The sequence below is a fragment of the Carassius carassius genome, chromosome 42, assembly GCF_963082965.1.
Source record: "Carassius carassius chromosome 42, fCarCar2.1, whole genome shotgun sequence".
NCBI lineage: Eukaryota > Metazoa > Chordata > Actinopteri > Cypriniformes > Cyprinidae > Carassius > Carassius carassius.
Genome location: NC_081796.1, coordinates 10,913,140 through 10,936,958, shown reverse-complemented (window position 1 = coordinate 10,936,958; position 23,819 = coordinate 10,913,140). Strand labels below are relative to the sequence as shown.

The following is a 23,819-nucleotide window of genomic DNA, read 5'->3' as shown; positions in this document are numbered from 1 at the left end:
TGTTTTGTCCACATCTGAGGAAAGTGCAGCGCATTAAATGCCATTATCACCTTTTACAGGTTAGGATATAACGTTTATTTTTAGTTTTTTTTTTTTTTTTTTGCTGTTTAATACTCTTGGCCAAAAGCTCATGATATAAACGATTAAGCACTTATGCACAGGATATTTTAAACGTACAAAAGTATATTGGCTAGATGGCAAAAAAAACTACTTCTCCAGTCTTCAAAGACACAAAAACAATAGTCTTTACAGACATTGTGTTTGAGTAAAGAAATGCTGTACTATTCAAAGTTATTTGTTTACCCTTGCTTTGCAAATAAGCAGAGATCTGTCTCCTCCAGGCTGTGTGCACGCGCAATCTGAGTGGAGGCGGGGTGAAGCGACGAGGTTTCGCAAGAGCTTGAGGATCCAATGGCATTACGAAGTTTTACAAGCTCCTTTAAATACTTATCATTGGTTAAATATTTCTAAAACCTTGTGATGTAAAATTATAATAACGAATTATAATAGAGATATTAATTTTGGATAATTTGTCACAGCACATATCTGGCTATTCTCTGTCTGCCATACGGAAACGCCGCCCCTGGAGGAGAGGGATCTGCCAAAATGAGGTGCCGGATCGTATTTAGGAGGTGCCAGATTCGGATACGGCTTGTTCCGGCACAAATTAAGCCCTGGACTCGCCCATCTCCATTCCCTCCACTAAATCCAACTGCGAACCCAATGGGTGCAGCTGCTACTCCACTTGACGCCGCTGACGCCGGTTCCACCTCTCATGCTTTTATAGCTTCCTGGTTGCTACATCACCCATCTATGATGTCTCACCCTTTCATTGGACTGATTACACATGTGATTCAGAGCATTCCCATAGCTTTTTCTGACACAGCTGTAGTTCCTGAAGGGGAACAATAGTTCCTCCTTAAAGATCCATCTTCATTACACAAAGGGTCCAAATTGAGCTTGACTGACATTGGCTAATTCATTAAAAATGCATGACTTGGACACATACGCAGAACAGGCTAATTCATTAATTCAACAGTTTTTCTCTAAAAGTAATTATACTGAGCTCTAAATTACAACTGTGCTATCCCATCCCCATTACTTACAAAAGCTTCTAGATAACGCACTTCTACTCATTCACTCCCCTTCTCAGAGTCTATATATAATTAAAGAAAGCTTTAAAGTGTTAATTTGGCTGGCATGGAACACACATTGTTAAATGTGAAGTGTTACTAAGGGCTGATCACAGGTGATTTGAAGTAGGGGGATGCCAATGGCCCTAATTGTTTTATTTCAGTCTATTAATCTTAAACAGTCCCACAGAAGAAAGGATTTCTCCAGTGATTAATAGTGGGACATTCCAATTCCCACTTAATAGCAATTAATTTTCTGATAGCCATGGAAGTTTGAATAGTTTTAATTAGTTTTTGAGGAACAGGGAAGCCGGTGACAGGCTAACTAAATGCAATCTCATCAGAGACTAACAGGCCAGTCCACCTCTCCTCTCTTGGACTCACTGTGCCTTTAATTTCCTATTTATACTTCAAAATAACTCATTTGCATATATTCTCACATAAAAATACATACATACTTATAGCTTTTGCTTTTTCAGTGGTCACAATTCTGTGTATAAATAGTCTCAGCCTATTGTAAACCTGCCCCTCTGATTAGAGGATGGGTATGTTGATGGTAGACATCAGAAAAAAGTAAGCAAGTGGAGAACTTACTTTCCATAGCCTGCAGGTACTCCATATGCAGGACATTGCTTGCAGGACCTGATGTGGATGCCACTGAAGGAATGATGTCAGTGTACGGGCTGCGGTGACCTGCAAGTAGGGCCATCTGGTGGTAATAGTCTGCTGTGGTCAAACTGGCATGGGGTGCTGAAGCATCAAATGATGACATAAAACATCAGTCATTAGAAAAATACACTAATGTTCAAAAGTTTTGAATTAGTAAGATTTTAAAAAGAAATTAAGACTTTTATTCAGCAAGGATAAAATAAGTAAAATTTAATAAGAAATGTCTTAACGTTAAAACATTAAAAGATACAACACTAAACTTTTGAACACTAGTACAGAAATACATAGGTCAGTTATTCAAGACTTGTAGTAACATATACATGTTACTACAAGTCTTAATTAACTGACCTTTTTTAATTTCTTAAACTTGTAAATCAATGGTTTTGACTTCAGAAGATTTGGAATATAGCACATGAGTCTGGACTTTGGGAGTACTGGAGCCTGGTGTATGGACTACTTTTATCATACTTTTATAGTGCTTTGTTGTCATTATTGGAGCTTGACAACCTCAGGTCCCATTCACTTTCATTATATGGAGAAGAGTGCCTGATCATTCTGCTAAATATCTTCTTTTCAATTTCACAGAAGAAATTAAGTTATACGAGTTTAACTAATTAACTATTTTTATTTAGGCGGAAGAAAGAGGGCTGAATTTTAGATGAATGAACTGGTGAACATAAATTTCCTTTCTCTTTGATTTGTTCTGTCTCTCTTTCATGTGTTGCCTCTATCTTTATCCTACACTTTAGTGTGATAACAGGTCCTAGAAATGCATCCTAAAAATGAACGTTTGGCAACACGCTTTTCTATGCAAACAACACAATTAAGTGAGAGAGCACACTGGCAAATACACATACACACAAAAAGAGAAAATGAATGAGAGAAAGACTGACACAGTGCATCTCAATGCAAATACAAATGAATTTTAGCAGCACGTAGTGTTGTGGCTAAATCCTGTTTTTCCCAGAATAAATTAAAAGAGCAGATTAAAGGATCTTGACTGAATCAAACTGAATGCATGGAATATGCATCTCTGATTGGTTGTGTGAATGGAAGAAGAAATTCCAAGTTAATTCAATGAGGGTATTATGACTTAAGTAGAGAGGGAGGGGTTGGGGGGGGGGGGGCTTTCTTAATTGTCTCTGTTGTTCCTTCTTGCCTTGGCTCTTACATTAAGCTGTAATGTGCCTCATTTCCCATTCACGTGTAGCCTTGTGGATTTACTAAATGGGAAATGTTGGCATCGAACTAATGGACTGGGGAATGGCATGGGCAATTTTTAACAATGAATATGCACCCTCAGTATGGTGCACCACCAGAACCAGGAGGCATTCTGCTGGTGGAGTATGTAACAAAGTGTAAGCACTGCAAAATTTGTCATCTTGGAGAAAAAATAAATAAAAAGATGGTTGGAAGGCAAGCACAATAAAAAATTAAGTGAAAGAGCGATTAAACTCCCACCAAAGTTGAACTGGTGGCTTCATATGGAATGTAAAATATGATTAAAAATTATAATTTCAAAATTTATATAAGGGATGTGCCCGAAGCTTTCTTTTAGACCCTTCAGACAAATTTTTCCATGCTTACACTTTTGGCACGTTGATTTCGCTTAAACAGGTCAAAAGTACTGCAGGCCTGTGTGATTTGCAAGTGAAAACAACAGTTTAAAGAACTGAAAAACAGATTGACTGCATAGAAGAAATCTGTATGTGTAAAAAAACTAACTGTTGCAAATGTCTAAATGACTTGTCGTGCATGTGGGGCAAAAAGTTCCTAAAAAAAAACGATATGTAAAGCTCTGTCTTTCTTTTCTTTGCAGGCACACCACCTTGAAGCCAATTATGCAGTACATTAAAACGATATTCTTTGTTCTATTTTCCTGTCAAAATAACGGCGTTCCTTTGGAATTCTTCTGCTTTTAAAGAACTTTTAAAGGGTTTTCCAGTAGTGGGCAGAGCTAATGTGCAAATGGCAATCTTATTGGGTGGCATTCACCTATTATCATCCCTCTTTTGATTTCAGCAAATGAGTTCGAGCTAACGCAAAAAACCTGATCAATATTCATGAATCCAGCCTGGCAAATAAAATAAAATAAATACTAGCCAATGGCGATTCAATTGCCAAGATGTCTGTAGAGGGTTGGTGACAATGCTCAGAACATTAAGGCCCCAGTATACTTCAAACGAAGATCGCTTTCGTTCTTCGTTTGGAGGCAAAAAGAAGTCCGAAAAGGCTGAGCGATACTTTTTTGAACATTCCGACACCCCCGTGCTGCTGAAGGCGGGGTGTAGATTAATGTAAACATGACTCGCAACTCTTGCGCATATTCCCTAAAAACAAACAACGATTAAGTGTAGGCAATCTAGGTGTGAGACGGGCACCAATGGTTGGAAAATTATAAACAAAAGAATAATGTTTAGCCGCAGTTCAGAGTCAAGTATCATGTTTGCAATACAAAAGAACTATAATCATTCCTTTATGGGAAGTGTGAATGTCTCATAGTCTTAAACTTTAGCATGATGTGGAAAAAAAATATTGACAAATTAAAAAACTTAATTTTTTTGTTACTTAATTTAAGTTCCTCTTCAGAAACTCGAGCTGTGTCAAAAGCGTTTTGGGGAAACGCCTTTGGCAAGATCAACTCTGAATATCGTGTGCAATCAGTCCAATGGAAGAGTGTGACGTCACAGGCAGGGTGAAATAGCGACCAGGAAGCTATAAAGGCACGTGCCACGCAGCTGGCTTCAGCTTCGCGTCTTTCAGCAAGCGCTCTGTGTGTGCATGTTCAAAAGTCTGTCTTGTGAGTCTTATTTATTGTTGTCTGTCCCAATAAAGCAACATAATGCCAAAGAGCAAAGCTAAGGCTAGACATATGAAGGGCGAATCCAGATCGCGCTATAAGTTGTGTGTTCCTCCCTGCCCACGCTACACCACGGCTGGGGATACACATGATTTATGCGTGGTCTGCCTGGGATCGAAGCACGCTGAGTCGGCTCTCGAGGGAACGATTGCCGATGTGGACGCTTTGATCCCGGAGGGCTCTCTTTGAGGAGGGAGCCTTCGCCAGCGTTCCCCGCGGTGCTGGCCCCGCTTCTGCCGAGGCAGAGCGGCTGCTGCACTTGTGGGGTTTGCAGGTGGATCAGGCGGAGGGTATGGAGACTGGCCAGTCCTTATCTCCTTCCTCATCTGCCAGATCCGGCGCCCAAACCCTGGGTTCAGAAGCACACTCGTCGGTTTCTTCCCCCCAGGGCGAGGGGTCGACACTCCACCTCTCTTCGTCTGATGAGGTGGATGTGGAGACTATTAGTAGGGATTCGCCACCCCTATCTCCCCAGTATGAGGAGCTGTTGGAGGTGGTTACTCGTGCAGTTGATAAATTAAAAATCGAGTGGCCTGCAGAGAAAAAATCTGAACTGCAGAAAAGTAAATTAGATGAGCGGTTTCTGCGGCCGAGACAGCCACCTCCAGCCCCGAGCCTTCCCTTTTTTCCCGATCTCCACAAAGAAATAGCGAGATCATGGAAACACCCTTATTCGACCCGTCTTTTCGGTCCCGACTCTCAATATTATGGCAATGTCGCGGAGCTCGATGAGCGAGGGTACAGAGCGATGCCCCGGGTTGAGCAGACGCTTGCGAGCTATCTGTCACCTGGTTCGGCGTCGTCTCTGAAGGCTCCGGCCTTGCCCACAAAACCGTTAAAAACAACATCCATGTTAATGGGCAAGGGCTATGTGGCAGCAGGTCAGGCGGGGGCGTGCCTTCACACTATGGCCGTCCTCCAAGCATATCAAGCTGACCTGCTGAGAGATGTAGACGAGGGAGAGGGGATCAAGTCTGACGATATTGCAGAGCTTAGACAGACCGCTGGTCTCTCCCTCCGCGCCACCAAAGAGATCGCTCGCGCGATTGGGCGGTCTATGGCAGCCATTGAGAGGCATTTATGGCTGACCCTGTCTCAGATAAGAGAGCGTGACAGGGTCTGCCTCCTGGACGCCCCGCTTCAAGCCTCGGGCCTGTTCGGCGACACAGTCAATACTGTCATCGACAGGTTCCAGGAGGCACGCAAACAGGCGGCGGCGTTCCAGAGTTTCCTCCCTCGTCGCTCTTGTGGGTTATCTGGGTGGGAGATACCCATGCCACAGGCAGGCTCCTCATACCACGAGGCTCAAAAGCAGAGCGTCGCCACTCGTGCTCCCCCACGTCGGGTCGGGGACTCTGAGTCGGGGACTTCCAAGGCAAAATCAGACCTTCGTGCAATTATCGAAGCTAGGAAGTCCACGATAAAGAGGTCCTGGCGCCAGAGGCGCCCCTACTGGGGTAGAGCGGTGTCCACCTCATTATACGGTGCCCGTCTCACCCCAGTGCCCTCTGGAGGCCAGTCTGCCAACCCTGCCAGTGTTTCAGGGCGCAGCACTCTCCCGCGAGGGTCACTCCCAGTTATGTCCGCCCGTGAGCGTAGCGGAGCTGGGAAGCTCGCCACCCCTTCGGGGGCCTCTTACACCAGAGATCAGTCTCGAGAGACTGATTCCCTTAGTACATTATTTAGCAGCGTGGAAACTACTGCCAAATGTATCTCAATGGGTCCTGCACACAGTAGAAAGAGGCTATTGTATTCAGTTCGGCCGTCCACCGCTGAGATTCAATGGGGTTACACCGACAGTCGTCGGCCCCCAGCAGGCCCCATTCACAAGAAGTGAATACCCTATTAAGGAAGGAGGCCATCGAGGTGGTCCCTCCTTTAGACAGGGAGTCTGGATTTTACAGCCGGTATTACATAGTTCCAAAGAAGGATGTGGGGTTGCGTCCGATCTTAGACTTACGGCAATTAAACCTCTCAGTAATGTCACTGAAGTTCAAAATGCTCACTGTCAAACAGGTTGAAGCTCAAATCAGATCCGAGGACTGGTTTGTCACAATAGATCTCAAAGATGCATACTTCCATATATCCATCCTTCCACAACACAGGAAGTTCCTGAGGTTCGCTTTCGGGGGCAAAGCCTACCAATATCGAGTACTTCCCTTCGGCCTTGCACTCTCACCCCGCACGTTCACGAAATGTGTAGATGCGGCTCTGGTACCCCTCCGTATGCAGGGCATCCGCATTCTGAACTATATCGACGATTGGTTGATTTTAGCTCAATCAGAGCAGATGGCGGTTCGACATCGAGGTGTCGTTCTCGCCCATATGGGGGAGCTGGGTTTGAGACTGAACGCCAAGAAGAGTGTACTTTCTCCAGTTCATAGAACCGCCTATCTAGGCGTAGTGTGGGATTCGACCACGATGCAGGCACGTATGTCTCCTGCTCGGATCGAGTCAATCCTTTCCTCAGTCAAGAGAGTCAGAGAAGGCCAGTCACTCACTGTCAAGCAGTTTCAGAGACTGTTAGGGCTCATGGCAGCTGCGTCCAACATGATACCTTTTGGCCTCCTGCACATGAGGCCCCTTCAGTGGTGGCTCAAGACCAAGGGGTTTTCCCCGAGGGGAAATCCATTCAGAACTATCAAGGTCATGCGGCGATGCCTTCGTGCCTTAGACATATGGAAGAAACCTTGGTTCTTGAATCAGGGCCCGGTGTTGGGAGCTCTTGGTCGCCGTGTAATGCTAGCGACAGACTGGTTGGGGTGCGGTCATGAGTGGCCACCCTGCCCGCGGTCTGTGGAGTGGTCGCCATCTGACATGGCACATCAATTGTCTAGAAATGCTAGCAGTGTATCGAGCATTGAAATATTTCCTCCCAGACCTGAGAGGCCATCATGTGTTGGTGCGCACCGACAACACATCGGTGGTCTCTTATATCAATCACCAGGGAGGTCTGCGTTCACGCCCCTTATACAAGCTGGTATACCAGATCCTCCTGTGGTCCCAGGGCAAACTCCTCTCGTTAAGAGCAGAATATATTCCTGGGAGATTGAATGTGGGAGCAGACATGCTGTCGAGACAGGGGCCAAGGCCCGGGGAATGGATGCTTCACCCCGAGGTGGTGACGCAGATATGGCAGATATTTGGCAAAGCTCAGGTGGACCTCTTCGCGATTCAAGAGACATCGCAATGTCCCCTCTGGTTCTCTCTAGTTCACCCAGCTCCACTGGGACTAGATGCCATGACACAGACCTAGCCGAGGCTTCGTCTGTACACCTTTCCCCCCACTGTTCTGCTCCCGGGAGTTCTGGCGAGAGTACGCCAGGACGGGGTCCGTCTGTTGCTAGTAGCCCCATTCTGGCCAGGTCAAGTATGGTTCGCGGATCTGGTCTCTCTCCTCGACAGCTCTCCATGGGAGATTCCGATCAGGACAGATCTACTCTCTCAGGCGCAGGGCAAAATAATCAGAAGTTGTGGGTGTGGCCCGTGAGGGGGCACAGTTCATAGTTTCCGGTCTCTCAACTGAGGCTGTTGAGACCCTCCTCCAATCCAGAGCTCCCTCTATGAGGAAACTGTACGCCCTGAGGTGGAAATTCTTCACCTCATGGTGCAGAGACCGCCAGCTTGACCCTGTTAACTGCCCAGTTGGTACAGTTCTTTAGTTTCTACAAGCTAGGCTCTCTGCGGGGTTAACTCACTCCACCTTAAAGGTGTACGTGGCGGCCATAGCTGCTTACCACATCCCTTTCGATGGTCAGTCAGTGGCTAGGCACCCCCTAGTTAAACGTTTCCTCCGCGGTGCACTGAGGCTGAGACCTCCAGTACGGTCCCGTATTTCCCAGTGGGACTTGGTCGTGGTGTTAGAGGCTCTCTGCAAAGCTCCATTCGAGCCAATTCAAGATATATCAGATAGACATCTGACCCTTAAGACTGCCCTGTTACTGGCTATTATGTCTCTAAAGAGAGTTGAAGACCTTCAGGCCCTCTCGGTGGCCCCTAACTACTTAGACTTTGCCCCTGGTATGGCCAAAGCATTCTTATACCCTCAAGCGGGTTATGTTCCCAAAGTTCCCTCTGTTACACCACAACCTATCGTACTGCAGGCCTTCTGCCCTCCTCCCTTTCGGGAGCCAGACCAGGAGAAGCTAAATTGTATGTGTCCACTGCGAGCGCTGGACGCATACGTCAACAGAGCTGCCCTGTGGAGAAAATCTGACCAATTGCTTGTTTGCTATGGTCCTCCTAAAAAGGGTTCCCCTGCCTCTAAGCAGACCCTTAGTCGTTGGATAGTCGAGACTATCAACATCTCCTATGAGTCCTCTGGTCTTCCCCTTCCTTTGGGAGCCAAGGCTCACTCTACGCGGAGTATGGCTGCCTCTAAGGCCTTTCTAGCAGGTGTGTCCCTCTTGGACATCTGCAACGCTGCGGGATGGTCCACGCCCTCTACATTTGCCAGATTTTACAATCTCGATGTGCGAGCCGCTCCTGGCTCTTCTGTCCTCTTGCCTTAGCTGTGCTCTTCGGATACACACTAGGCAGGGGATTGGTAGTCTGGCAGCGTTGGCACATCGTTCCCCAAAGCGCTTTTGACGCAGCTCGAGTTCCTGAAGAGGAACGTCTCTAGGTTACGAATGTAACCTTAGTTCCTCGAAGGAATGAGACGCTGCGTCGCAGAGCCATACTCCCGGCACCCCTGCCGGCGCTTGCTTCCCTTCTCGAAGCTGAAGCCAGCTGCATGGCACGTGCCTTTATAGCTTCCTGGTCGCTACGTCACCCCGCCTGTGACGTCACGCTCTTCCATTGGACTGATTGCACATGATATTCAGAGTTGATCTTGCCAAAGGCGTTTCCCCAAAGCGCTTTTGACTCAGCGTCTCGTTCCTTCGAGGAACTAGGGTTACATTCGTAGCCTAGAGACGTATTCATTCATTATATTAAACTGGATAAATTTTTACACCTTTTTATATTTTATGTGATGTCATGATTTACTTTTGATAAAAACAAAGGTTTATTATTGTATGTTCATTTGGCATTTCATTTATTTTATACCCTTTAAATTTGCTTATTGAAAGAACAACAGCAGAAGCAGCAGTATGGTGTTAACATTTATTTGAAACACATGTATTTGGTACTTGCTACCTTATATCTTTACTAATTTACTAACTATATCTTCACATCTAAGAAAACTTGTCTTAGATGTTTCTCTGCGTTGCTTTTTGAATAACTCTTGGTCATCAACACAAAGTTTCATTGCAATTTCTATCCAGGAATTAAATGCGTATTTGTATAAAAAGTGTATTTGTATTTCTCCGTGAGCGATCGTACAGGTGCGGATATATTTGTGCCAGCTCAGCTATTCAACACTCCAGTGTATTCATCTTGCTAGTGACTAGGCCGGAGACATTGTTCTCTCTTGCCTGACCTCTGTCAAATGAGAAATGAACCAGGGAAAAAGAATTTGTGCCAAAGAAGGTGGAGTTTCACACCTACCCACACAAACTGCCGAAACAAACTCAAAACGAACTTCGTTTCGGCCTGATTGGGTTCAAAATGATGTCAAATAATTTCTTCCTTTAATTTCATTTGAAGTATATCAGGGCCTTTAGTATCAGAGTACAGAGTACTCTGCGAGACGGGACGTGATGCTGTGATCATCGGAGACTCCATCATCCGACATGTCCGTGCTATGTTAGCCGAAGGTAAAGTGCACACTCATTGTTTCCCCAGGGCTCATGTTCTCGATGTTTCTGCGCAGATACCCGCAATCCTGAAGGCCGACGAGAACCCCAGAGCGGTCGTGCTTCATGCCGGGGTTAACGACACCACGTTGCGGCAGACAGAGATGCTGAAGAGGGACTTCAGGATCTGATCGAGACGGTTTAGGACCACTGCCAACGTATTGATGAGGACACGAAAGGTTCAGTAGACTTGTTGCTTTAAATGAATGGCAGTTGTCATGGTTTAAAGAACAGAAACTGCTATTTGTTAATAATTGTAATCTTTTCTAGTAGCGTCCTAGGCTTTTTCGCCTCATTTAACTCATTTGAAATACTTCTGCTTAATGTTACACTGTCAGACATGCAAAAGAAATCTAATATATCTCTTGCTCTGGCTACTGTGTATAGCCCACCAGGGCCGATCATTTTTTTAAAGAATTTGCAGATTTCCTCTCAGACCTTCTGGTTACAGTTGATAAAGCGCTAATCATGGGAGTTTTAATATTCAGACCATTTTCTTGTATCGTGCATGCTGCGTATCACTGATATTAACTATATGGCTCAGCGTTACCGTCTGGGCAGAACTATTGTTCCAGCCACCAAAGACAGATTCGCAAATAACCTGCCTGAGCTATCTCAACTGCTATTTGTACCCAAAAATACACATGAACTAGACAAAATGACTGGCAACATGGGCACTATTTTCTCTAATACATTAGACGCTGTTGCTCCCATCAAATTGCAAAAGGTTAGAGAAAAATGTACTGTGTCATGGCACAACAGTAATACTCACTCTCTCAAGAAAGAAACTCGTAGTCTTGAACGCAAATGGAGAAAAACTAACTTGGAAGTTTTTAGAATTGCATGGAAAAACAGTATGTCCAGCTATAGACAGGCTCTAAAAACTGCTAGGGCGGAGCATATCCACAAACTCATATAAAATAACCAAAACAATCCAAGGTTTTTATTTAGCACAGTGGGTAAATTAACAAATAACCAGATGCCACCTGATTCAAATATTCCATCAACGTTTAATAGTAATGACTTTATGAATTTCTTCACTGATAAAATAGATAACATTAGAAATACAATAGCGAATGTAGATTCTACAGCGTCTAACACTTCAGTTCTCTTACGAGAGCTCTCTCGTACTGCGTCTTAGCTAAGACGCTACGGGAAAAGTCTCTTTTCACGAAATACTGAAGCAAAAAATTATCCTTAATTTTGTATTTTTGTAAAGCGCATTTGCAGCAGTACACAGCCATAGGCGAAACGGCTCGTTCGCTCATTGGCTTGTTCTGCGGCAACTGCACAGCCTATCGAGCGCGGGCTGATGCAACATCAGACCAATAATGGTCTTCGCGCCCTTCTTGCCACTTCCCGCCGAAACGGGTGTGGCCCAACCTATAAAAGGAGCTCGAAAAGGCTGACTCACCCGATTTTTCATCTCTTCAGCGAAGCTCACGCATCGCTGGATCACGGAGGAAGCAAGCGCCGTCTGAGAAAGCACATCAGCAGGACGAGCCATTCTGAAGCTGCTGGCATCGCCGCCTTCCTCTGCAGTTCCTGCTGTGCTATCCGGCGCCTATATCCTTTCAATTCTGTTATATCCAAGCTGTTCTTTATGTGTGTGTGTTCGCCCTGCGACACACACTCGTAAAAGAGCTCGCGTCTTTTTTAAGATGCCTTCCTGCGGCTCGTCAGAGCCCCACTCAGCGAGGGAGACCGGTACGTCATCTGTGTCTCCTGCCTGGGTGAAGATCATGCAGCGCTCGCGCTCGCTGACGGCGGATGCCCCCACTACGAGCTGTTGCCATGGTGACTCTGAGGACTCGCCTGGCCTTTTTCTCTGAGCCTGCATTCTCCGCTGCGCTGAGGCGCCGTAAAAGCATCGCTTCCAGCGGATTCCGGAACCGTCTTCAGCTCAACCGAGCTCGCCGGTTCGCCCTGCTTCACCGCCCCCCCCTGCATCGCTTCCCGGTGGGCAGCACCCGCTGTTTGCCGGCGCGTCGTCCGAGGAAGTCGATCTCAGGGCCGTGTCGGGGGAAGAGGACACGCGCTCTCTGCTTGCTTCGGGCAGTGAGGGCTGGGCGAGCTCCGAGGATCTCGCGCCTTCTGCTCAGAAGCCCAGCAGACGAGCTGACATCGAGAAGGAGCCGGGGCGAATGCTCGTGTTGGCCGCCAAGAGTCTCGGGCGCGAGTGGTTTGCACCAGCGCCCCCCCTCTCGTTCCCGGCTGGATGGTATTTCCCTTTCGGATGAGCGTACTTCTCAAAGCCTGCCTCATTTCTTCCTGAGCTTCACGAAGAGGTGGCGAAGGCTTGGAACGCTCCATATTCAGCGCGAACTCGTTCGTCTGTCTCACTAGCATTCTCCACACTGATGATGCTAAAAACAGGAACTAGCGACGCACCTTTGTCCGCCCTCTGCTGGACGGCAGCAAAAGTGGTGTTGCCATCTAAAGCCTGCTGTGTGACGCTGCGTTGGCACTACTAACGATGGCTGCTTCATCGAAGCGCAGGTGTACGAGTTCTCACCCAAGCGCGTCGCTGTTTCAGTTCCAGGAATTGTGACTGTCTCAGCGTTTTCTGCAATGCGCAAGCCTGCACAGTTGCCCGCTTGCCTGCACACAAAAGCCGTTATCACAACAGCTTCAGCAACGCAGCTCGAGACCCCCGTTCTCGCTCTACCGGACGTCGCCCCGCGCCGTGGGGACCGCGGCAGTGAATTACGGTGAGGCCGGGAGCCCCGAAGCCATCCTAGGAAAGCCATCTATGCATGCTGCATGACGCTGCGTCGGCACTACACACGATGGCTGCTTCATCGAAGCGCCGGTGTACGAGTTCCGCTGTGGCCGGGCTCTCACCTAAGCGCGCCGCTGTTTCAGTTCCAGAGATTGTGACTGTTTCAGCGTTTTTTGCAATGCGCAAGCCTGTACGGTTGCCCGCTTGCCTGCACACAAAAACCGTTATCACGGCTACCCAGATATTTCCCGAAAAAGGTGTAATTTCTGGTGTCCCGGCCACGGCCGATGGTGCTATAAATGTAGTGACGATGCCCACTGCTCAGTGCCCATCTCCACATATAAGCACAGCCCTTCACACAGGGCTCGCGCCCATAAAAGCGACTCAAGTCGATCACGCGCACTACATAGTAGACGTGCCCACTCCTCAGTGCCCACAATCACTATGTCACACGCGTCATGTGGTTTCTGTAAAAACGAAACCCGTGCACAATCGTCCGGCCACGGCCGATGGTGCTATAAATGTAGTGACGATGCCCACTCCTCAGTGCCCATCTCCACATGTAAGCACAGCCCTGCACACAGGGCCTGCGCCCATAAAAGCGACTCAAGTCGATTGCGCACACTGCATAGTAAGCGTGCCCACCCCTCAGTGCCCACAATTACTATGTCACACGCGTCATGTGGTTTCTGTAAAAACAAAACCCGTGCACGCTCGTCCGGCCACGGCCGATGGTGCTATAAATGCAGTGACGATGCCCACTCCTCAGTGCCCATCTCCACATGTAAGCACAGCCCTGCACACAGGGCTCGCGCACATAAGATCGACACAGATCGGTCGAGCGCGCCGCATAGTAAACGTGCCCACTCCCCAGTGCCCACATACACTATGTCACATACGGCGCGTGGCTTCTGTAAAAACGAGGCCTGTGCACGTACGCTCTGCACAGGCAGACAGCGAGTTGAAAGTGGTAAATGTGCACATATGCAGCCCACAGTTACTCGCAGACATATCGAGTCCCACGGGACCTGCTCAGCCTTCCCCCAGTCGGTTAAGCGCCGGGACGGGGTCGAGGAGGAGCGATCTGCCCGCTGTGATCAGCGTGCTCCCCGCTTCAAATGCGCAGCACACCCGAGCGCCGCCGTTGCCCGGTCAACAGAGCGCGCTTCGCATCCAGCCCTTAGCCATTCATGCAGATGCATGGTCAGCGCTTCTAGGGGTTTCGGATTGGGTGCTAGGCATTATAAAGACAGGCTACTCGCTACAGTTTTTTCGAGGCCCTCCGCGCTTTTCAGCGCGCGTCGAAACTACGGTCAAAACAGAAGTAGCACACATACTTCGGGCCGAAATATCAAAACTGTTGAGCAAAGGGGCTGTAGAGCCTGTGTCTCAAGCTCAAAGCAAGGGGGGGCTGTACAGCAGATACTTTCTGGTGCCCAAGAGAGACGGGGGTCTCAGGCCCATACTGGATCTAAGACAGCTGAACAAGGCATTGATGAAACGCAGTTTCAAAATGCTTACGACCAGGAAACTCCTCGCACAGATTCGCAGAGGGGACTGGTTCATGTCAATAGATCTGAGGGACGCGTATTTTCAAATACAGATATCGTCAAACCACAGGCGATATTTGAGATTCGCCTTCAAGGGCCAGGCATACCAGTTTACAGTCCTCCGTGGCTCCTCGTATGGATGCATCGCTCGCTCCTCTCAGACTCAGAGACATGCGAGTGCTGGATTATTTGGACGACTGGCTGGTTCTGGCCCGATCACGAGCGGAGCTCGTGGACCACAGGGCCGTTTTACTCGATCACCTCGAGAAGCTCGGCCTCAGTGTCAATTGGGCGAAGAGTTCGCTGAACCCCAGTCAGACGATTCTGTTTCTGGGTATAGTTCTGAACTCGTGTTCCATGACGGCGCGGCTGTCACCACAGCGCGTGATGGGCATTCAGCGCGCAGCGAGTTCTTTCTGCTGCGGCGCGACCGTGTCGCTCAAACACTGTCAGAAGATGCTGGGCCTCATGGCCTCAGCATCTCCGGCTCTGCAGCTGGGCCTGCTCCGCATGCGCCCCCTGCAGTTCTGGCTGAAGACGCGGGTGCCGCGCAGCGCGTGGGCGTCTGGCCGGCTGCATCTCAAGGTCAATCAGAGCTGTGTCACAGCTCTGGCACCTTGGACAGCGAACGGTTAGTACCGATCAGGTGTAAGCCTGGGGACTTCCCCGAATGTGAAGATGGTGTCGACGGACGCCTCCACTTCGGGATGGGGAGCGCTGCTCGAGGGCAGACCATCCTTTGGCCTATGGTCAGAACGGGAAAAGCTCCATCATATCAACTGTCTGGAAATGCTGGCAGTGGAGAACGCGCTGATTCGCTTTTGTCCCCAAATCAAGGATCACCACGTCTTAGTCCGTTTGGGCAACATGTCTGTGGTGTCCTACATAAATTGCCAGGGCGGTCTCGGGTCCTGAAACCTGTACAGGCTAGCGGAACGCCTCCAGGTTTGGGCTCAGCGCGACATGCGTTCGCTGAGGGCAGTGCATGTGCCTGGGCTACAGAATCTGGGTCCAGACAGGCTGTCCAGAGGCAATGTTCCTACAGGCAAATGGTCTCTACACCCGCAAACAGTCCGGCTGTTGTGGGAGAGATTTGGCAGGGCGGAGGTGGACCTCTTCGCGTCCCACGAAAACGCTCACTGCCCTGCGTTCTTTTCCAAGAACGAAAGTGGGCTGTCACGGGAATGGCCGTCCTGCCCGCTTTATGCTTTCCCTCCCGTCTCCCTCCTTCCGCAGGTGATAGAACGGGTGAGAGAAACGAGATGTTCAATACTGTTTGTAGCACCTCTTTTGAGGAACCAACCATGGTTCCCAGATTTGATGGAGTTAGCAGATGTCACCCCGTGACCAGTACCGTTGAGGAGGGACCTCCTCTCGCAGGCCAGGGGCTCGATTTGGCACCCTCAACCGGAGTTGTGGTCCCTCCATGTGTGGGCGCTCAACGGTTACCCGCTGATCTCGCAGTGGGAGTGCTGAATACCATCACTCAGGCTAGAGCTCCGTCGACACGACGTCTGTATGCCTCGAAGTGGTCGGTGTTCTCCAGCTGGTGCACAGCTCGAGGATATTCACCCCTTAGTTGTGAGGTGACGGAGGTTCTCTCCTTCCTACAGGAGCTGTTGGATAAGGGCAAAGCCCCATCCACGCTCAAAGTTTATGTGGCGGCCATCGCAGCGTTTTCTGAAACAGCGCTCGGTCAGTCAATAGGAAGGAATGATTTGGTCATCCGGTTCCTCAGAGGAGCTAGGAGGCTGAATCCTCCCAGACCTCCGTCAGTCCCTATGTGGGACCTCGCGGCGGTTTTTGGAGGCCATGAAGGGTCCCCCTTTTTGAGCCTATCCAATCGGTTAGCCTTCAGCATCTGTCGTTCAAGACAGTATTCTTGTTGGCTCTCGCTTCGGTGAAGCGTGTGGGTGATTTGCACGCGCTCTCGGTGAGCCCGTCGTGCTTGGAGTTTGGGCCTAATGACTCAAGGGTCATACTCAAACCTAGGCATGGTTATGTGCCGAAATCCCTCAACACCGCGTTTCGGGCTCAGTTTATTGCCCTGTCAGCCCTGCCGGTGTCAGGAGAGGATAGAGACTCGAGTCTTCTTTGCCCTGTCAGGGTTTTAAGAGCTTATGTGTCTCGCTCTGCTGCCTTTCGGCAGACGGAGCAGCTGTTTGTCTCGTTCGGTGGACGTTCCAAGGGAATGGCTGTTTCGAGACAGACTCTATCCAGATGGATAGTTGACGCCATAGCGTTAGCTTATGCTTCCAGGGGCCATCAGTGCCCATTGGGCGTCAGAGCACCCTCCACAAGCGGCGTCGCCTCGTCATGGGCGTGGTCTACTGGGATCTCCTTGCAGGATATATGTATGGCGGCAGGTTGGGCCTCGCCGTCTACATTTATCAGGTTCTATAACCTGGAGGTTCCCGCCTTGCAAGCAAGGCTGCTGTCGGTATAGTCGAATCAGGGCCCTGAGGGGAATTCTGAGTTCATGAGCGCTATGCGCTGCCGACTGTTATATGGGCAGTATTGCGTAAGACCCGCATTGCCACATTGGTCAGGCTTGCCTCGGCTGTGTGATGTCATATTGCCGCATCTACGGATGCTGCTAGATATGGGACGGAGGGCTTTCCCCCTTTTCTGTCCTGGACTCTCTGTGACTCCCTCAGGTGACTGTGCACTGTAAATCCTGGGCGTTGCTTCAGGTTTATTGGTGTGTGATCCCTGCGCGCACGGCGTTTTGCATTGGGTTCCCGAAACGTCTTAGCTAAGACGCAGTACGACAGAGCTCTCATAAGAGAACGTACTCGGTTACTAAACGTAACCTCGGTTCTCTCTAGACGAGCGAACGAGTACTGCGTTCTCTGCCGTGCGCACGATTCACTCTGGTTCGCTTCGGCGATGAAATAAATCAGGTGAGTCAGCCTTTTCGAGCTCCTTTTATAGGTTGGGCCACACCCGTTTCGGCGGGAAGTGGCAAGAAGGGCGCGAAGCGCTCTTATTGGTCTGATGTTGCATCAGCCCGCGCTCGATAGGCTGTGCAGTTGCCGCAGAACAAGCCAATGAGCGAACGAGCCGTCTCGCCTATGGCTGTGTACTGCTGCAAATGCGCTTTACAAAAATACAAAATTAAGGATAATTTTTTGCTTCAGTATTTCGTGAAAAGAGACTTTTCCCGTAGCGTCTTAGGTAAGATGCAGTACTCGTTCGCTCTTCTAGAGAGAACCGAGGTTACGTTTAGTAACCAAGTATGTTTCATCCATCGCACCCAAAGATAAACTGCAGTGCTTTACAACTATAGGACAGGAAGAGCTAAATAAACTTATCACTGTAACTAAACCAACAACATGTTTATTAGATCCTGTACCCACTAAATTACTGAAAGAGTTGTTACCTGTAGCCGAAGAACCGCTTCTCAATATTATTAATTTATCGTTAACTTTAGGTCACGTCCCAAAATTTAAGCTGGCGGTTATTAAGCCTCTTATTAAGAAACCAAAACTAGGTCCTAGTGAACTGGCAAATTATAGGCCTATTTCAAATCTTCAATTTATGTCTAAAATTTTAGAAAAAGCTGTGTCTGCTCAATTGAGCTCCTTCCTGCAAAAAAATGATCTGTATGAAGAATTTCAGGTTTCAGGCCCCACCATAGCAAAGAAACTGCACTTGTTAAAATTACAAATTAGCTACTACTTGCGTCAGGTCAAGGCTGCATCTCATTGCTAGTTTTACTTGATCTTAGTGCTGCGCTCGACACCATAGATCATGACATATACTTATAGATCGATTACAAACCTATACAAGTATTCAAGGGCAGGCTCTAAGATGGTTTAGATCCTACCTCTCCGATTGCTACCATATTGTTTATTTAAATGGGGAGTCATCTCATTTATCACCAGTAAAATATGGAGTGCCACAAGGATCCGTCCTAGGTCCCCTTCTATTTTCAATATACATGTTGCCCCTTGGTAATAATATTAGAAAATACGGGATTAGTTTCCACTGTTATGCTGATGATACTCAGCAATATATCTCAACGAGACCAGATGAAACTTCTAAATTATCCAAGCTAACAGAGTGTGTTAAAAATGTAAAATACTGGATGACCAATAATTTTCTCTTATTAAATTCGGATAAGACAGAGATATTAATTATTGGACCAAAAAACAGTACACAGAATCTTGTAGATTACAATTTGCAACTAGACGGATGTACTGTTACTTCCTCTTCAGTCAAAAATCTGTGTGTTATATTAGACAGCAATTTGTCTTTTGAAAATCATATTTCCCATGTTACAAAAACTGCATTCTTCCATCTTAGAAACATAGCCAAGCTACGAAACATGTTACCTGTTTCTGATGCAGAAAAGTTAGTTCATGCATTCCTGACCTCTAGACTGGAGTATTGTAATGCACTTCTAGGTGGTTGTCCTGCATCTTCAAAAATGCAGCAGCTAGAGCCCTTACCAGGTCAAGAAAATATGATCATATTACCCCAATTACCCCAACAATGTGTTCACTGCTCTGTGTGTGTGCACTTTGGAGTATGGGTCACCATACTTGGCTGAATGTCACGTAACTTTCACTTTTCGGAGTTCAGGCACACAAAATTCAAATTCAAATTCAAATGAGCTTTATTAGCATGACTGTGAAACACAATGTTGCCAAAGCATCAACATATTATATATAAATAATAAAACAAACAAACAAAACATATATGTACAGATCATGTCATATGTAGCATAGTAAATATAAATAAATAGATAAATAAATAAACACAATTTATTAGAGTTGTTCCGATTCCGATACTAGTATCGGAAATATCTCCGATACAACAACAAATTCTGGCATCGGCATCGGCGAGTACATGAACCCATATACCGATCCGATACCATTTTCAAGACCTAGTTATGAACGCTAGCTTTGCCTAACCGCTGCACGGTTCTTCTTCGCTGCTCAGAATGCATTGCAAACACAGGACGATGTGCTGTAATGCCACAAGCAACCCCTGTTTAGAGCAGCGAAGAAGAAATGAAAACGCGTTAGATGCACTGATCTATATATGACTGGATCGCTCATCGCGTTCTAAACTGCCAACAGACAGTGAAGCCGCTTCTATATTACAGATCAGTGGTTAGCAGTATGTCCGCTGTTTAGCAGTATTTCAGACTGGACCAACCAGACAGTAAAACGGCGACTAGGGATGCCACAAGTACTGGCACTTCACTACCAAAACGATGCTGAAAATTTTAAAATGTGATGATACCAGCGTCTCTGTAGAACCGGTAGTAAGTTTGAGTATATTCGTTACCCGCAGCTGCGTTCAGTCGCTTCCGTGTTAGTCTAAGCGCAGGGCTCCAGACTGTAGCCAAATATATATATACTAGTGTCTATGAATATTAAACTGCAAAATACTATTTAAATATTACTCCTGCAAAGTCTACATCTCTGTGGGAGACGGGCGCAGATGCACGGCAGCTCGCTGTTTTGTAGTCTATGTTGTGTGTCACTATATGAGGACATGAACGCATAAACCGTCACTTCATGAGAATTTAACGTTTCATTTGAGAAAACTGTCATATCATAAACACAGACACTCAAAGATCTTCATGGCAAGTAAATTGACAATATATTAAGCTACTGTTGTAGCCTACAGTAGATTTAGCTACATCTCTATGTAGTAATAATACGTCTCTATTAATAATAATAATTATGCCTAGACGGTTGCTTGTTTTTTACTTGTTTTGTTGTAAAGAGATTATTTGATTAATATAGAATTTTTTATATTCCTAGACTTATTTGTTGCAGTTTTTTATACACTAATATTGTAAAACTAAAATACTAAAATACCTTTTTTAGTTTGCGGTGTTAGATTTTTGGCTGCATTTGAAGTTCTTTTTCGCTTAAGAAATTAAATAATATTACTGTCAAATTCATGTCAGATAATAAAAATACTGTAATAAATACAGTAGTTAACCATGTATTTGTTCATGTTTTATCAAGGGATAAGTCTGGAGCACACCATAAAATAATTCTAGAAATTTACACAGGGCTAGTAGTATATACAGCTGTATATACAGATACACACCCAGGTATCGGATCAGTACTCGGTATCGGCCGATACCCTGAGCCCAGGTATCGGAATCGGTATTGGGAAGAGAAAAAGGGTATCGGAACATCTCTACAATTTATCCTAATAAATGAATAAATGCAGTCGGTCTCTCTAGAGAATTAGCTGACTCTGGCGTTGTGAATAGCTAACACATATTTAGCCGCTAGTGCAGCTGTACTATCATCTTCTCCCAGTAAGAAGAACATTTTCTCAGTGTCGCTCAGTACAGAGAATGATGGAATTAAGATTTCAAATCTGGGCAGAAAGGTTTCTCTTATACTGGCGTATTTAGAGTAGAAGAGCAGAAAGTGTTCCTCATCCTCGATGTGCTGTAGGTCACAGTGTCTACAGATCCTCTGCTCTCTCTCTGTCCATGTTTGTATATGTCTTCCTCTCTCTATCTCTAGATCATGGTCACTTAATCTGTATTTGGAGAGGATTTGTCTTCCTTTAAAATGCTTAATAAATAGATAACTGGCCAATTTAGTGGTTCTATTGAGGGCCGAGTAACATTGCAGTTTATTCTGGAGGGCAAAATGTGCTTTTAATGCTTCATCATGAGTGACTTTTAGATGTTTGTGGATATCGTTAATAAAAGGTTTGGGGTTGATGGGGACTATATTCTGATGGACGAGTTGAAGAGCGAGTGAGTTCAGAGGATGAGGTTCTGCTGAGCTTTCATTGGCGAGGAGGGCTTTATATTGCACTGACTCTGGGTCAGACTGATGGAAGTGATGCCAGAACTGAACACATCTCTTCTGGATCTCGATGTTCAGCGGGTACAGGCCCAGCTCAGCCCTGCAGGCCGCAGTGGACGTGTTTCTGTGAACCCCGAGAACATTTTTGCCAATTTCCAATTGTAATTTTTCTACTGATGTTTTATCCCAATTTTTAAAATTTAGTACTGGTCCCCAAATTTCACGTCCATATAAAAGAATTGGTTTTATTATTGAATTATATAATTTTATCCAGGTTTTAATGGGTAATTTTAAGTGTCCACATCGTGACTTTATAGCATAGAAAGCCCTCCGAGCCTTTTCACCGAGTGTTTTCACAGCCAGACCGAAGCGTCCCGACGCGCTGATGTCGATGCCCAGATAGCTGTAACTAGAGCTGTGCTGCAGGACCTGGCCTTTATACAGGAACTGGTGTTTGTGTCCCTGAGATCTGGCTTTCTTCTGGAACACCATGACTCTGGTTTTGTCCAGATTGACGGTCAGGGCCCAGTCGTGACAGTATTGTTCCAGCAGGGACAGGCTGCTGAAGGCCCTCAGGTGTGCGGGACAGCAGGACCAGGTCATCTGCATACAGCAGACATCTGACCTCTGACCCCTGTAGAGTGAGGCCGGGCGCAGTAGAGTTCTCCAGCGTTGACGCCAGGTCATTGATGTAGATGTTGAATAGAGTTGGGCTCAGACTGCAGCCCTGCCTCACTCCACGGCCCTGCTGGAAGAACGCGGTTCTGCGGTTACCAATCTTCACCGCACTTTTGCTGTTGGTGTACAGAGATTTAATAATATCAAACGTTTTTCTGCCAATGCCAATTTGTAGGATTTTGTACAGTAGACCATCATGCCAAATTGAATCAAATGCTTTTTTAAAGTCTACAAAACATGCAAATATTTTCCTTTGTTTGTCGTTGATGTTCTTGTTGATTAGAGTGTGGAGAGAGTAGATGTGGTCGGATGTGCGATGTTTTGGTAAAAAGCCAATCTGTGCTTTATTTAAGATGTTGTGTGCTGAGATGTGTGAGACGATGCGTGTGTGTATGATACTGCAGAACAGTTTTCCCAACACACTGCCCACACTTATCCCGCGGTAGTTGTTGGGGTCGAATCGATCGCCGCTCTTAAATATGGGGGTGATGAGTCCCTCAGACCAGATCTCAGGGAAGTGTCCGGACCAGAACATCAGATTAAATAATTTGCCTATTGTTTGAATCATGCTGGGACTGCTGAGTTTAAGCATTTCATTATTAATGTGATCTTGTCCACATGCTTTCTTTAATTTAAGATTTTTAATATGTTCTAATATTTCAGATATTGTTATTGATTTATCTAATGGATTTTGATAATTCTTAATAGTTTTTTCCATGTCTTCTAGTGTTTTCTTTATTTTACTCTGAGGTTGGTTGAGGTCGGCCGGTTCAATTTTTTGATACAGATTTTCAAAGTAAGATTTCCAAATTGTGCCATTCTGGAGTGATATCTCTAATTTGGGTTTTTCAAGTTTTTTATATAGGTTCAAGAAAGTGTTTTGATCTATTGAATCGTCAATTTCTTCAATTTTAGTTTGAAAATATTTTTCTCTTTTTTTCCACAGAAGTGTTTTGTACTTTTGCAGACAGTCTGAGTAAGAAAGCCGTAATGTCGGGCTGGACGGATCTTTGTGCTTTTTGTTGGAAAGTCTCCTGAGTTCTTTTCTGAGACCGGCACATTCATCATCAAACCAGACATCCTTTCTCTTTCTCTGTCGATTGGTTCTATGTTTGGTTTGCTGTTTAATATTAGATAGAGTTATCAATGTTATGAATATGTTATTTAAGTTTTTTGTTGCTAAATTTATTCCATTAATATCTAAGGTGAAATCAGTGGACATAAAGTCATCTAGCATTTCGGATTGTAGTCGGATTGTTCATATTTTCTTTGAATTGTTCTGAGTTGGATTGATTCCACTTGAGTTTATGTTTCAGAGGAAACATAAACTCAGTTTTTTCAGCTTCAGGTGGAGCAGTTTTGGTTATTTGACATGGGGCTTTCAGATAAAGCACAGTTTGGCAGTGATCGGACATCGGGAGCTGAGGTCTGACTGTGAAGGCATTGATAAAACTTTGATCAATATCTGTTATTGAAAAATCAACCACACTGGCTCCTAATCTGGAGCAGTAAGTGAATCTACCTAATGTATCTCCACGAGTTCTGCCGTTAATGATGTATAAATCCTAAACCTTTACAGAGTTTCAACATTTGTTTTCCACTAATGTTCACTGAAGTATCATAGCTGTTTCTCAGTGTGATATTAGATGAGGGATGAAACGTGGTGTCATTG

The 23,819-nt window shown here is 46.3% G+C and overlaps 1 protein-coding gene across 1 annotated transcript in view; it reads right to left on the bottom strand.

The window, feature by feature from the left end:
• The window catches only part of LOC132123790 (transcriptional activator GLI3-like), a 301,233-nt gene that overhangs the window by 44,676 nt on the left and 232,738 nt on the right, over window positions 1-23,819 (bottom strand). Inside the window, exon 6 of the mRNA XM_059534428.1 lies at window positions 1,728-1,883. Within this exon, the coding sequence (XP_059390411.1) occupies window positions 1,728-1,883 (156 nt within the window). The remainder of the gene's footprint in view (window positions 1-1,727; window positions 1,884-23,819) is intronic.